The 15,577-nt window shown below is 40.8% G+C and overlaps 2 protein-coding genes across 2 annotated transcripts in view; one reads left to right on the plus strand and one right to left on the minus strand.

Moving 5' to 3' along the window:
- cux2b (cut-like homeobox 2b) overlaps window positions 1-15,577 on the plus strand; it is a 293,668-nt gene that overhangs the window by 137,280 nt on the left and 140,811 nt on the right. The window contains exons 2-3 of the mRNA XM_048611509.1: window positions 418-528; window positions 7,227-7,274. Coding sequence (XP_048467466.1) covers window positions 418-528; window positions 7,227-7,274 — 159 coding nt within the window. The remainder of the gene's footprint in view (window positions 1-417; window positions 529-7,226; window positions 7,275-15,577) is intronic.
- LOC109937215 (sesquipedalian-1-like) overlaps window positions 1-15,577 on the minus strand; it is a 212,336-nt gene that overhangs the window by 12,115 nt on the left and 184,644 nt on the right. The gene's annotated exons all lie outside the window — the stretch shown is intronic.

Here is a 15,577-nt window from a genome sequence, read left to right on the forward strand (position 1 = left end):
TGGCTTTTGGACCCTTCACTTACTCATGGATTTATTACCTTGACCCATCGAGTATGCTAACAAAAAACAGTAACTTTGTTTAGGAAGTCTTGTTTTGGAGCAGTTTTTATATCTGATACCTTGAAGATACCATGAACTTGGCTTCTGTCATTTTAATTAACTTTAATCTTTTGAAGCCCTTTTAACCTTTCGTAATTCCCAACTGTGGAAAACATTTGCAGGTGAAGATCGATTATCTGAAATATCTGACTACCTAAAAGCCTTTCATTGACTCCTGGTTCATGCCCTCATTCTGCTCGTAATCCTTCTTGGTAGCTTGCAGTCAACAGCAGTTCCAGCCTGGCTTGTGATAAACTTTTAAGCAGACTTTTGACCTCTGCGATAATAACTTGCTTTCTCTCCTTATCTCATTCACAGAAGGAGCTGAATTCGGTCGCATCAGAGCTAGCAGCCCACCAGGAGGAGAGTGAACAATCTCACAAGCATCTAATAGAACTGAGCCGAGAATTCAAAAGAAATGTACCTGAGGTATAATGTGCTATTTCTTGTTTTTTTTTAAGCTAGCTAATTCTTTCTATTTCAGACCAAAGTTGAATAGCAACTTAAAATTTTAACCATACTTTTTGAAAATTCCTGAAGTTGACTGGAGTATTTCTCCCGATCAATCAAACTCATTTTTGCTCAAGACAATTGGCGAAACTGCACTTGAGTGGTTTTGGTGAATTTATTTAATGAGCAATTGAGCCTTGTAGATAGGAAGGCTTTAAAAAGATCACCAATCAATTCAGATCTCAGTTGGCAAGTCTGCTGGTCACTGATTGATTGTCTTCAGTGTCACTGGGTTAATGAGGGGAGAATGTGCCTCCTCTGATACTGTACACGAGCAGAAGTGCGTATACCCTGCACCTTTGGGAAGTGCAGAAGCAGGTTTAACTGGAACGTTTTCCCATGCTTCCCCACCTCCCCACCCCCCCAAAAAAAAAATTTAGTCAATAGGGTAAAATCAACTTAAAAATTTATAATGTATTGGAGAGGAAAATATCTGTATTTTTCACCCAGTTGCTTCTCTTGCCATTGGCACTGTTGTTGTGAACCAGTAATTTATTAACACTGCGAAATCTGTATTGACTGCAAATATTTTAATTGGGCTCATGTTTGGTATCCAGTTGTTTTTTTTTGGGTCTTCTCAGATCTGGGCCTGTTCAGCTGAGCATTTAGTGCTGGAATTCCATTCAGTGTCTCTTGGTTGAGATTTGTTCAGTTAGCTTTTCTGTATGATTGTGATTCTGTTGTGCTTCCCTCACTTTCACTGTGGCTTCTGAACAAGCTATTGGTGTCCACTGATTTGAAGTGTTATATTGTTGAGCCAGTTAATCCATCTTTAAGTTGCTCAGCAGGTCTGGCAGCATGTGGAAGAGAGAAACAGAGTTAACTTCCAAGTCTGATTTGACTCTTCTTCAAAGCTGTTCCAAAGCCAGGTCTGTAGAAGGGTCATATGGGACTCGAAACATTAACTCTGTTTTTCTCTCTCCCCACAAAAGCTGCCAGACCTGCTGAGTTTCTCCAACACTTTGTTTTTATTTCAGATTTCCACAACTGCATATTTTGCTTTTATCTTCCTACTAATTAATTTTCTTTTCTTTTCTGGCTTCTGCTAACTGAGCTGGCCCATGCTGAGACCATCGGTACATTGTCCAAGTAACAATGCTTTGTATCTGAATTTAGGCAGGCAGTATATTTGATGGTGCATGACCTTTTACAGCTGACAGACACTTTCCAACAAGGATCACTGATAGCTCTCAGGACTCCAAACTTTTTCTCCACTTAGCTCAAGGAAATAAATTCAAGCACGGTGCCAGTCCTGCCATCCTGGCTCAGTCAGGAGTATGGATGGGAATCGAACTGTGGCCTTCCCATATAGAGTCATACAGCATGGAAACATGCTTCGGTCCAACTCGTATTTGCCAACAACAGGTTTCCCAAACTTAAACGAGTCCCACTTGCTTGCAGATGGCCTATATTCCTCTATACCTTTCCTAATCATGTGCTTATCGAAATGTCTCTTAAATGCTGTAACTGTATCCGCCTCTACCACCTCCTCTGGCAGTTCATTCCACAGACGAATCACCCTCTGCGTGAAAACATCCTGCAGGTCCCTTTTAAATCTTTCTCCTCTCACCTGAAAAGAATATGCCCTCTGGTTTCCCCTACCCTCAGGAAAATGCCCTTTGCTATTCACTTTATCTGTGCCCCTCATGATTTTATAAACCTCTATAAGGTTAGCATGCAGTGGAAAAAGTCCCAACCTATCCAGCCTCTCCCTATAACCCAAACCCTCCAGCCGTGGTAACATACAGCTCAGTTACAATTGTCTTCAGTAGCTGACTCATTGAGGTGCTCAAGCTGATGACCCTTACTGCTGCCCTGTTAAACTTCATTAAAAAGAATGGTACATTTGTCAGCAGATCCAATTTAATCCCGTTTGTTCCAGTGAGAGTATGTACTGGTATAGTTCATAATGTCTTGAAAGGTGAGGTTTTCAACAGAATGGCATGAAAGGCCATGGTTCGGCTTGTTGTCACAGTCTACAGATTGGATGATTTCTGTTGCCAGTTCTCACAGGGAGAGAAAGTGTCAGGAGAATGAGTGAGCTATAATTTTATTTCTATTTAGCTTCAATCTGTCATAAAACTGTGTTCCTAATATCTGTGAACATTGCAGCCTGGCATTCGTTTTACAGCCCTTTCTGGAGTGTGTTTACTGCATCATGTTGGAGTTAGTGTTTTTCTGGTTGCATCATCACTCTGATGAAGTTCCTGCCTGGGATTTAAAAGTTGGAATAACTTGTGCGCATCATAATATTTCTTTGCCCCAGTCAGCTGTGATTTCAGATAGTTTTGACCTGTTTTGCAAATTATTCCACAAATTATACCCCAGTAAACCAAAAGGCTTGTTTAATTTCATCCTTGCCTCAAGGTGGACATTTATGCTGTATGGGTGCCCAAATACAAATATAATGTAGAGTGAAGAGCTTTAAATGATCCTGAAAGAACATAAACTGCTGAGTTATATGCAACAGCAACTGCATTTGTGAATATACTGTATTTAAGCAGAACCTGCTGTCTTAATTTCTCAAGAGGGCTACACGTGTGTAACAAGAGGCTATTAAAATATTATAAGTATATAGGTTAAATAGCTTAAGTTAAATAGTTTAATGTACAGCAGTTTATTTTAGTGGCTTAAAAAAAGAATTCAGACTGAGTTCGGAATCTGGTGAGATGACTTCAACTCTTGAGGAATAAGTGAAACTCAGATAATATTTGGGCAGAGCTTTCATTTGGACAGGTTGGGAGAGCTGCACAAAGCTGTCCCAAACTTTTGAATGGATACAGTTTGCATGCGCGGGATCTCTGTGGAGAATTGAAGAGGAAGTAGTGACAGAGAATTTTTGCTTTAAGTCATTCTTTCAGGGAAGGAAAAAAAAACTGCGGATGCTGGAAATCTGAAACAAAAACAGAAATTGCTGGTGAAACTCAACTGGTAGAGAGAAAACAGAGTTAATGTTTCGAGTCTGGTGACTCTTCATCTGATGAAGATCTAGTCTGTAGATCAATAAACAGAAGACTTATTCAAAGTGTTTTTTTAAGATGAGATAATTGATTGTTTGCATGCACTTACTCCACATAAACTAATGACTGGGAGCTAGAGTCATTCAAGAGCCATCATAGACAGAGACAGGGATTCATGTTTCAAATGGATTTGTCTTCAGTCTTGGATGAACCATTTTTCTCCATCTCAACGTTGGTAAGACCAAAGCCATTGTCTTTCACCCCCATGATATACTTTAAACCCTTGCCCTCAATTCTCCACAGTGTGGCCACCTTTCCAAGCTCAGCCAAGCTGTTTGCAGCTTTGGCATCCAATTCGAAGCTGGACTCAGTTTCTAACCCTGTATCCTTCCTAAGACAAAGATTGCTTACATCTGCCGCTGTTCCTGCCTCAGTCTTTTTGTTGTTGAATACTTCAGCTGTGCCTTTTGTCTTTGTCAGACTCCACAATTCACACGTTCTTTACCCTCAATGAACCTCGATTCATTTAGAACTGGTAATGGAAAGCAAAATACTGCAGATGCTGGAGGTGATGGCCTAGTGGTATTATCACTGGACTGTTAATTCAGAGACCCAGATAACGTTCTGGGGACCTGGGTTCAAATCCTGTCATGGCAGATGGTGGAATTTGCATTCAATAAATATCTGGAATTAAGAATTTAATGATGACATGAATCCATTGTTGATTGTCAGAAAAACCCATCTGGTTCACTAATGACTTTTAGGGAAGGAAGCTGCCATCCTTACCCAGTCTGGCCTACATGTGACTCCAGACCTAGTCTGGATTGACTTTGCACTGCCCTCTGGGCAGTTAGGGATAGGCAATAAATGCTGCCTAGCCAGCGATGCAGTCATCACGTGAACGAATAAATTAATAAAGAAATATGAACTAAAAACAGAAAATATTGCAAACGTTCAAAGCATCAGAGAGTATTTGTGGACAGAGGGGTTTTTCAGTCCTCTGCCTTCTACACTGGTATAATGCAGCTCAGTTGAACCTTAAATGATAGCACCTCAGCTTGAAATGACATGTTGATCAGAAGCAGGTCTCCCATTTTATAGACAGTACATACTGGTAACAATTCTACTGTTGCAGTTTATACCTCTTTTAGACCCAATTGTGGTTCTCATTACCAGCTTTCTTTCGGTTTGTTCCTTTATTATCTCTTAATCATTCCTACCCATCATGGTACTGCAGCCCTCTTGTCCTTTCTTCCCATCTTCCATTTCCTTCCTGCTGTACTTGCTTCAAGTCTGTTACATCTCTAACCTTTTCCCGGTTCTGTGAAAGACCATCAACCTTGACACTGGAGGATTTATATCAACACAATAGTTTCTAGCCTTGCTTCTTTCTCCATCCTGATATGTTGAGTTTCTTGTATTATATGTTTTTATACATAGAATCTTTAGAAATTTACAGCATAGAAGTAATTTGGAAGTAATTGTAACTGACAAATAACCATTCAACCCAAGGCCAGTTCACCTAAACTGCATTGGGATCAGTGTCATATAACTAGAGCTGTAGAGAGGACTTTAAACTAAACAGATGGGCAGGGTTCAAGTGAATGAGATTTAGAGATCTGATTGGCAGGCTACTCTTAAGGGCAGGGGAGGGGACATCAACCCTTTGGTTTCTTGATCCCTGTGAAGGCGCACTACTGGCCACTTAAATACCTGGCTGGTCCTTTGCAAAGGCACTTGTTAGTTTTCCACATGGCATACCGGTCCCCCACCACTTCCAGTTGGATCCATCCTCTCTGGAACAATCACAACTTTCCTGTCATGTAGCAACCAGTATAGGAAAGATGCGTAATCCAGCTACGGCCTAACTAGTGCTTTATACAATTCCAGCATAACCTACAAGCTGTTATATCCTGTATCCCACTTACCAGTTCCACTGTTCCCGCTGTGGCCCGTGTTTTGGAATTTCTTCCTTAAACTGCTGCAATTTCCCACCATTTAAAAAAATTCTTTCAGTTGACTAAGCCTTTAAGAGCCCTTCTTCTTATTGATTTTTGATCAACACTCAGTTTTCCTTATGCCTTTATGATCTCCCTATGTTAAAGACACAATATAAATATACTGTTGTACATACAGTGTTCCTGTTTTAACTTGAGTGACCAAGATGAAAACTCTTTTGTATTGTATACCTCTGTTAACTCGCAGATATATGTCCACATTTTCATGGAACAACATCAATGTCGCACAGAAAATATTTAAAAACAACTTCTTTGCTGTTGCATGTACCATGGCTGACTCATTTAGATTGGGAATTAAATATAATATCTCCAAGTTTGCAGAGGACACAGCTGGGTGGGAGAGTGAACTGTGAGGAAGATGCAGAGATGCTCCAGTATGATTTGGACAAGTTGAGTGAATGAGCAAATGCATGGCAGATGAAGTATAATGTGGATAAATGTGAGGCTATCCACTGACACCAAAAGAAGGCAGGCAGACTATGATCTTAGTGGTGATAGATTGGGAAAAGGGGGAGGTGCAGTGAGACCTGGGTGTCCTCATACACCTATTACTGAAGGTAAACATGCAGGTGCAGCAGGCAGTGAAGAAAACAAATGGTCATATGGCCTTCATAGTGAGAGGATTGGAGTACAGGACTGGGATGTCTTACTGAAGTTATACAGGGCCTTAGTGAGACCACACCTGGACCACTGTGTGCATTTTGGCCTCCTTATCTGAGGAAGCATTTTTTTTGGCAATAGAGGGTGTACAACAAAGGTTTTCCAGACTGATTCCTGGGGTGACAGGACTGACGTATGAAGAGAGACTGAATCATTAGGACTATATCCACTGGAGGTTAGAAGAATGAGGAGGGATTCTCATCGAAATCTATACAATTTTAACAACTATACAGGGTAAATGCAGGAAGATGTTTCCAATGGCGGGGTGGGGTCCAGAACCAGTGGTTACAGACTAAGCATATGAGGTAGGATATGAGGAGAATGATGAGGTGAGGAGAAATGCATTTCCCTTCAGAGTGGCGAGTCTCGGGATCAAAGAGTATGGGGAGAAAGTTGGAACAGGGGACTGAGTTGGATGATCGGCCATGATCATTGAGTGGTGGAACAGGCTTGATGGGTGGAATGGCCTATTTTTGCTCCTATTTTCTATGTTTCTATTTTGCCTTCTGTGGTCCCAGTGGGATTTTTTTGATCATCATTGCAAAGCGGTAAAGATTTTTGCTGAGCAGTCGGTGTGGATGTGGAGTTTACTTCTTGCTTGAGCAATTGTCAAGCCATTTCCTTTGGTCAAAACTTGTAGAATCAATGCACCTCTGTCATGGTAAAAGACCGAAGTCACTGCCCTGTTTGAGTCTATAGCTCTTTCTCCCTCAGCCAAAAGGGAAGATTCAGGTTGTATCATGTCCATAAACCCCTCTTTTCACCTTACTTATCCTAGCAGTTTGAACATAGGGTCAGAATGTTGTTAACAGCAGAGTCCTCAACCATTATGTATAAGGAAGTATTATTACTGACATATGTATCACCTAATATATTTGGTGAAAGATTGGGTCCCAAATGACAATGTTGCAATGGTGGATTTGTGAACATTGCTGCAAGTTTAATGTTTAACCTTTTGTATTGTACAATTTTATTTCAGGAGATTAGAGAAATGGTGGCCCCTCTCCTAAAGAGCTTTCAGGCTGAGGTATGTTTTTCAAAGTATTTTAAATGTTCACAGTAATAATTATTCCCTTAAGTGAAGGCCTGCCTGTACAAGGTAGCCTGAAATAATTCCATTCTGTCTTTGCAAAGGTAAGCTTTTCTCAAGGGTATAATAAACAAATGCAGTTGCTTTTGATCTGATGTGCCGTCACAATCTGTCATAGATGCAGTGATGGGATTTTTACCTTCAGCAGGGTATTTGGACTTGATGAGTTAATACTTTAAGGTAGCTTGTGTAACATAAGAACTAGTCACACTGAGAGGTCCAATAAACTTATGTTACAGCTCTTGGAGTCTGAATATTCTAGAGTCACTGCGGATTGCAGGGTTCAAGTTAGTACTGACCCTTTTGGTTACAAACCTAGGCATGCTTCCTTTAGCATATCATGCTGCAAGTGGTCAAATAAGATGGAGACTGACAGGTCACAGACCATGATACAGTGCTGATAGCATGAACATGTCTCTTTGAGGTATGCTTGCATACTAGTAGTCAGGCATAACACAACACAACATCCCCCTGTTTCCAAAGAAAAAAATTCCAAACACATATACATAGTTGTACATAGGTGTGTGTTACCAATTCAGGAATTATACAGAGTGTAACCAGAGTAAACAAGATTGGCAATTCAAACTTTAATGTAACATTCTGGACATTGGATAACTCGTCCTGATCAGGTGATCACATACCCACCTAAAAAGGTATGTGTTCTCGAGTATTCTTGGTTGACAACTTGGTGTTTTGTTGCCGGTAGCTGTGACACAGTACAGTTGTCATTGTGAGAGTTTATCTCCTCACTCTCTACATGCATGATCGATGTATTGTACACGGGTCTGAACGGCCTTCCGTTCCTTCACAACGACTTTGTATGATCTGGGCTTACTTTGTATTTGCTAGTGTCCGGGTACTTGTGTCTGAATTTCAGACTCGCACTCACTGTCTAGTGTGATAGCTGTGGTCATTGTCCACCTTCTTGCTGGTTCATGCTTCTCTCTCATTCTCCTCTGAAGTTAAAGAGGGATGTTGTGTTTCTCCGAATCAATAGGCACATGTTTGCAAGGCAGGGTTGCTCACATTTGCCTTCCAAGCATAGGTTGTGCTGGGGATGACCGTTCTTTCTCCTGCATGTCCGTGCCACCTTTCCTGGCGGACCCATGGTGAGTGGCTTGGGGGGGGACCTTTCAGGTGGTGATGGTGTTCCTGCATTTCTGCAGCCCTTGGCTTTGCATTTGGTAGTGGTTGTGACTTTAGAAATAGCTGTCTACGGAGCCTTGGTAACACCTTGCAGCGCAAGTTGTGAAATCTTGTGCTCGATGCTGCTATTGAGTGTCGGTAATAGAGAGAGTGAATGTTTGAGGAAGTGTTGTTAATCAACCATTGTGGTTACGCCATTGGAATCCTGAGGCTTGGATAAATGATCCAGCCACAAGTTCAAATCCCACCATGACAGCTGGGAAATTTTGAATTCGAATAATTAAACTGCCGGATTGTTGTAAAAACCCAGCTGGTTCAGCATTGTCTTTTAGGAACAGACTCTGTTTCTCACCTACTGTAGCCTAGATTCAGATAAACAACAATGTGGTTGACTGTTACCTATCTCTCAAATGGATTAGTGAGATACTCTACTGTAATCAAGAAGGTGGCTGTCAAGGGCAATTAGGCCTGGACAATAAATGCTGGCCTTACCCATGATACTTACATCCTACGTCTGAATGGAAAGGAATCCTCCTCCTATCCAGCTATGAAGCTGTCGTCTGTACTGCACCCAAAAGCACTATATGCTGGTTTGTCACTCACTGTCATACTTTTACTCTTCTTTAGACATGACGGACTCATTATTTGCTCTACGTACTTGTTCATTTTGTTTGACTGATTCTACAGAACCCTTAACATCATATCCCAATTTTCTCTCCGCATGACTCTCCTCACCTTGGTCTTTAATTTACATTTGTTCCTGTTGATTAACTTAATCTTGCCTCTGATGTTTCGATGACTATAAATCTTCAATGTTGCTGTTGTCTGTGATGTTGACTCAGTTTTTTGTTTAAGTATCTGCCTTTTGTCTTGCTTTTCTCCTTGCATGTTAGCTACTGCTAATTAAACGATAAGTTTAGATTTATTTGCTTCACCCTGAAACTTTTGAAATATAATTACTTCTATTTAAGAGGCCCCATCTTTTGGAAGAGTTCACAATCATCCCCATCTACCTCTTTCATGGTTTATCCCAGATTTTTAGCACAATATTGTAATTATTGGTTAACAATTAAATGTTGTTTAAAAAAAAGTTTCACCTTGATTTGGAACTCCATTGTTGTTTCATGTTGTCCCAAATGAAATCAAATTGTTGCTGATCTTTTCACAAAATCTGTGCCCCCCACCTTTAAGAAAAAAGATCACTGGGAACAGCTTTAAGGCTGCAGTCCAATCCCTGCTATGGAAACATTTAAGAAGGTACTTTTTTTTAGAAATGAAAAAGGGATTTGCTCTGCCTAACAGGAACATTCCCAGAGTATTGATGGTGTCTTGTGCATCTTGCTTAAAAGTAAAGTCAACATCTGAGGTTCTTGCAGTCACTGTGAGTCACTTATGACACTTCCACCACATTTGTAAGCTATGTGGCATTTCTCTTCTTCATCTGTCGAACTGTATTTATTAATGATGAAAGGAAATCTACTGGTGAGTGTTAGAAAGCATTTGTTTTGCAACTGGCCCATATTTTTATGTAATTTTCATCCTGCCATTTGCTAGGCTAGTAATTTTCCCGTATTGGTGCATCCCCAGCACAAAATTCAATCTCGCAACCTGACCTGGTGCTCTTTGAATTCTCAATGATTCGTCCCAACACCACAACCTGCAATGGGACTATACCCCATGTTTGGGCTGGTCTTATGTGAGTTGGATGAAATAAGTTTGAAGAAGACCTTAGTCTTTATTAGCTTATTCAGTAATACCATTGATGTATAGGTACATGATTATAATTTGCACTTGAGATGCAGTGTTGTTTAAAATGGCAGTTAGTGATTGCAGGGGTTAGTGAACTCAGTAGTCATTTTACATCAAAAGGATAAAAATGTTGCAGTTACTATTTTGATTCAGCGTCATCTGGAATATTGGTTACTGCCCAAAAATCAACCTTTTTTGGTCATGTAGTAAATGTGTTAGGGTGCTGCTTTTCTGGTGGGTCTCAATATGATCTCCTTATTGGAAGGATAAACTGCTGGTGTATTGTGGATACAATGCTGTCTCAACAGCCCTGAAAATGACTCAGGAATGGGTTAGATTTGTTTTATTTACAGCCTAACCTCCTAACACTAACAGAGTCCAGATACAGTATGAATTAAAAACCAAAAGAACTGCGGATGCTGTAAATCAGGAACAAAAACAAAATTGCTGGAAAAAATCAGCAGGTCTGGCAGCATCTGTGAAGGAAAAAAACAGAGTTAACGTTTCGGGTCCGGTCACCCTTCCTCAGAACCATTCTGAGGAAGGGTCACTGGACCTGAAACCTTAATACAGTATGGATTGCTTGTCCTACTCTGCGGTATGGTTGCTGCCTCTCAGGTTTGTTGGTGTGTACATTCATTCCTGTAATACTTTGTAGAACTTCCTGCATAGAAGAGACCATTGTGCTTGTGCAGAAGACCAGCTTTTCAACTGGAGTTACTTACTCCAAACTTTATTGTCAGTTTGCTGTAGCCTGTTCTGATTCTTGGAGCCAGTTCCAAAGCATTTAAAAGTCCTGCGCTTTAAATCTTTGGGAAAAAATCTCTAGGATGTTTTAAAAAATGCTTGCTATTTCACTATATCTGTTGGCATAAATTTTAGGACTTCCATTGTTGGATTACTGCTGTATAACTGATTTCACAACCATCCATTATCACTGCAGGTATTACATTTTGCAGTTTGATAGTTGGTTGTAGCAGGTTAAACAGCGGTTATCTGATTTGGGACTATGAATTCCAGTACTTCTTAAAAGATGTTATCCAAAAATAAATGAAATGTTTGTGCTTTTGAGGCTTTATTAAATTGAAACAATGTAAAAGCAGTGTTTCAATTTTTTAATACTTCAATGTCGTGAAGTCCACAACAGTCGTTGGACTTTATTTCGTAGAACTTCATCTTATCTCATCACCGCATGGGTCCTGAGGTCTGTTTACAGTAGAGGTGAGTTGGCTTGGCAGGTGGGGTAATGGGTGGTGGCTGGTGGGCCTGGATTGACATAAATTGGCGCTGTGTTCATGTGGGGCAAGGATTGACATGAATTGGCACTAAATTGCAATTAAGGGCAACTAGGAATGGGCAATAAATGCTGGCCCAGTCAATGATGACCACATCCATGAGTGAATTTTAAAAATTGGCATTTAAACCGTAAAGGGCAACACCGAACAGGTACAGGAGAATAGGGTGGCATGGAGTGTAAGTGTATGTGGGTGAATGGCAATAGGAGTTTGATTAAGGGGGTGGAGGCATGGATTAGTTTGAATAAGCAGGGGGAGTGCCTGGAGCTGTGAGGTCTGGAGAGATGTTTCATTTTATATTTTTTATTAATTTGCAAACTTAGGACACAGCGCTAGCTCCCAGGGTTTCTATCAGACTTCCTTGGGACCTGCCTGCCTCCTCCTTCTACTGTCACTCACCCCAAGGTCCAATGCAACCACCACAACCACCTCCCCACACCGCACCTCCCCCCCCCACCCACCGTACCACCATCAGAAACAAGCCAAGCCTGAGGGAATTCTCCCATCTGTACAGCTCACTTGCGAGTGAAACCCCAGGCATTCCTCAGTCTGGGCTGTAGAATCTTAGTCACCACTGAGACAGAATATCATTTTATTTTAGTTTATGCTTTTTTACAGTTTCTAGGACAGTATGGGCGGGAAGGGGTGAGTATATAACATTTGTTGCCAGTCAGGCCTTCTAAGACAATGAGGAGGGGTCATGCTATGCTGTCACCTCCCAGCCAATCCACCTCCAAAATCTTGCTTTTTCAGGCACTGGACTGTGTAGACTTGATTCCTTTTCCTATTTTGATTTGCTTTAATTTTTCAAATATGGCTTTCTTTTGAGTATTTGTCACCAGTATTGGCTCTGTACTATCATTTTTGGTCATTCCAGCTGTCACCTTTCTCCGTGAGAACTGAGGCCAAATATTTACAAACCGCCTCTGCCTTCTTCCTACCATTGTCCCTGTGAGTCTGTCTTGCTCTCTGTCTCTCTCTTTCTCTCACACACACACGTACACACACACACACCTCTGTCTGTCTGTCTCTCTCTCTGTCATACACGCATAGATCTCTCTCAACATACATACACATGCAGTCACACGCAGACCACTCCCGCGCACACGTGTAGCCACACAAACCTCTCTTGCGCGCAATTTGATGAACATTTATAGCACTTAGTGGATGGTTATTAGAGCCATGCATCATTAACCTGGGTGCAACAAAATAAAAAAAAACTCGTTATTAATAGAAAAAGGTAAAATTAAGCTGAACAGACGCCAAAAGGACAAACTGCAATCAATTTACTGTAATTTATTGTAGTCATTAATTTCAAACATGCTTTGTACCACAATACTATTTAAAAAGGGAAGTGAAGTTTATTGTATTAATTTGTCTGGATCTTGTGTGTATCTTAGCTGTGGTTAGTGGAGTTTAAGTTAGTGCAGAGAATTAGTTTCACCAACATTCCCGCTAAAATTTTTTTTTGATTGATGTGTTACTAGCTCCTCTGGGCACTACTTTATTGGCTAGAGCAGTCTATATTTTAAAAGCCAACTGAAAATGCTGACACAGTGTCAGCTGAAGTAGTGAGTTTGTTTCAATGTGTGGAGTGTCCTATAGGAAACATTAAGAGTGATGATCTGAAGTGAGTTGCAGTCCAGTTTCATATGAAGATCTTATTTTAACAGGATTTACAATTACTCTAATGGAAAGAAGAATTTATACACAATAAACACTCGTGTTCGAAAGTAACATGTAATCCAAAAATGTAACTATGAATAGAAGATGATCAGCACTCTGTGAAGATAAATGTATCTTGTAATGTGTATTGAGTTGAGGAATCTGTTGACATTCGTGTGAATATTACCTATACTGTATTTACACTGGATGGGTTCTGTCGAAATACAAACTCACATTGTTCCATCTTTAATTTATTAGTTCTTTTAAGATCCAGCTTTCATATTGGCCCCTAAAGGCTCTTCTACACTTAAAAACAGCAGCTGAGTGTAAACATATGGTTCCTTTGATGTCAGCTGCAGATACTAACACAAATTCATTGACTTACTTTGTTCTGACAGTATGAAATACGGTCTTGTGCACATTGTTGGAGACTAAATGCTGAATGGTTGTAGCACAGTAGAAGACCATGCAGCCCATCAAGAGATGCCGGCCCTCTGCAAGAGCGGTTCACCTAGTCCCTGTGATGCTACAAATAGTTATCTCCAGCAGCTCATCCAATTCCCTCTCGATGGTCACGGTTGGATCCGCATCCACCACATTCTCAGGCAGTGTGTCCGAAATGGATCCCACTTGCTGTATTTAAGAAACTTTCCACATACCATCTCTGGTTCTTTTGCCAATTAATAGAAATGTGTGTACTTTGGTTCTTGACAATGCCCAAATGGAAACCTTGTATTTTGTACCCACTTTGCTTAGAACACTAACCATTTTGAATACTTACATTAAATCTTACTACAAACCTCTCTATACTGGAGAAGCTGGGATTGTTCTCATTAATATATCCACATAACTAAGTCTCTCATCCTGGGAATTATTTTTGTAAATCTTTTCTGCACCTTCTGTAAAGCCTTCACATCTTTTCTCAAGTGTGGTGCCCAAAATTGGACACAATGCTCCAGTTGCATCTCAACTAGTGTTGTATGAAGGTTCATCCTGATAATAAACAGCAAGGAATCAGCAAGGCACAAGGTATGTTGGCCTTCGTTGCAAGAGAAGTTGTGATCTGAAGCTGGGATGTCTTACTGCCGTTAATCCAGCCTTGGTGAGACCGCACCTGAGAATTATGTGCAGCTTTGGTCTCCCCACCCAAGAGATAATATATTTGCCATAGATGGAATGCCCTGAAGGTTCACTAGACTGGTACTGGTGATGGCAGGACTGTTGTATGAATAGAGATTGGTTTGACCTGGCCCAGTATTCACAAGAGTTTAGAAGGACGAGAAGTGATCTGATTGAAATGTATAAGATTCTAATTCGACTAGAGTGGGTCAGATTGGGATGTGTGGTCAGCACGGATGAGTTGGACCGAGGTGTTTGTCTCCATGGTCTGTAACTCTCTGACTCTAGATGCAGTGAGGACATTTCCAATTGGGAGTCTAGAACCAGAGGTCACAGTCTCAGGATATGAGATAGGTCATTTAGGAGTGAGATGAGGAAACCTTTCTTCACTCCTCAGAGGGTGATTAGTCTGTGGAATTTCCTACCACAGAAGGTTGTGGAGGCTGGGTCACTGAGTATATTCAAGAAAGAGATGGATAAATGTTTAAATATTACAGGCATCAAGAGGTATGGAGAGAAAATGGGAAATTGGCAGTGGGATAGAAGATCAGCCAGGATCATATTGAATGGTGGTGCAGGCTCAAAGGGCTGAATGGCCTACTCCTGCTTCTGGTTTCCATGCTTCTGAGTTGCTTCCATGTTCTCCAACATCGCAATATCAAAATTTTCATACCTTAACACCCTGCATGACCTTGCATCCTTATCCAGGTAATATTACTTCCCCTGACGACCCACCAACAGCTCAGTATTTCTTTGACTTTTCTTGCTTTTGGATACCCCAACTGTCTTTTCCCACTCCACTCATGACCATAAGTCAACTGACCGAGCCTCACTCTTCTGTCTCTCCATCGTTGCCCTCACTCTCCTCCTTAAACCCTGTCATGCCTCCTAATACTACTTTTGCTTCAGTATCCATTTTTCTCTGATGACATATCTGTGAAGAGCTGTACGATATTTTGCCTACAGTAAAGATTGTATAAAATAAGAGTTGTGGTAGAAAAATCCTGCATCATTTTGAAAAGAAGTTTCACATGCGACGTTCTGGTTCCCATCGCTCTGCATTGGTAACAATCTTTCTCCTTCATTTATAAACAATTCATCATAAAAATGGTCCCCTTTAAAATTAACAAATTACGAACAGTTTTTTTATGTGCATCTTATAATAGGAGCCTGTGCAGGTGAATTTCACATTGGTTATTCCTTAGTTGTGTACTCTAACCAGCCATAGTACATAATGTGTGACTTTCTTCAGGTGGCAACATTTGG

The sequence above is a fragment of the Rhincodon typus genome, chromosome 24, assembly GCF_021869965.1.
Source record: "Rhincodon typus isolate 14 chromosome 24, sRhiTyp1.1, whole genome shotgun sequence".
NCBI classification, from domain to species: domain Eukaryota; kingdom Metazoa; phylum Chordata; class Chondrichthyes; order Orectolobiformes; family Rhincodontidae; genus Rhincodon; species Rhincodon typus.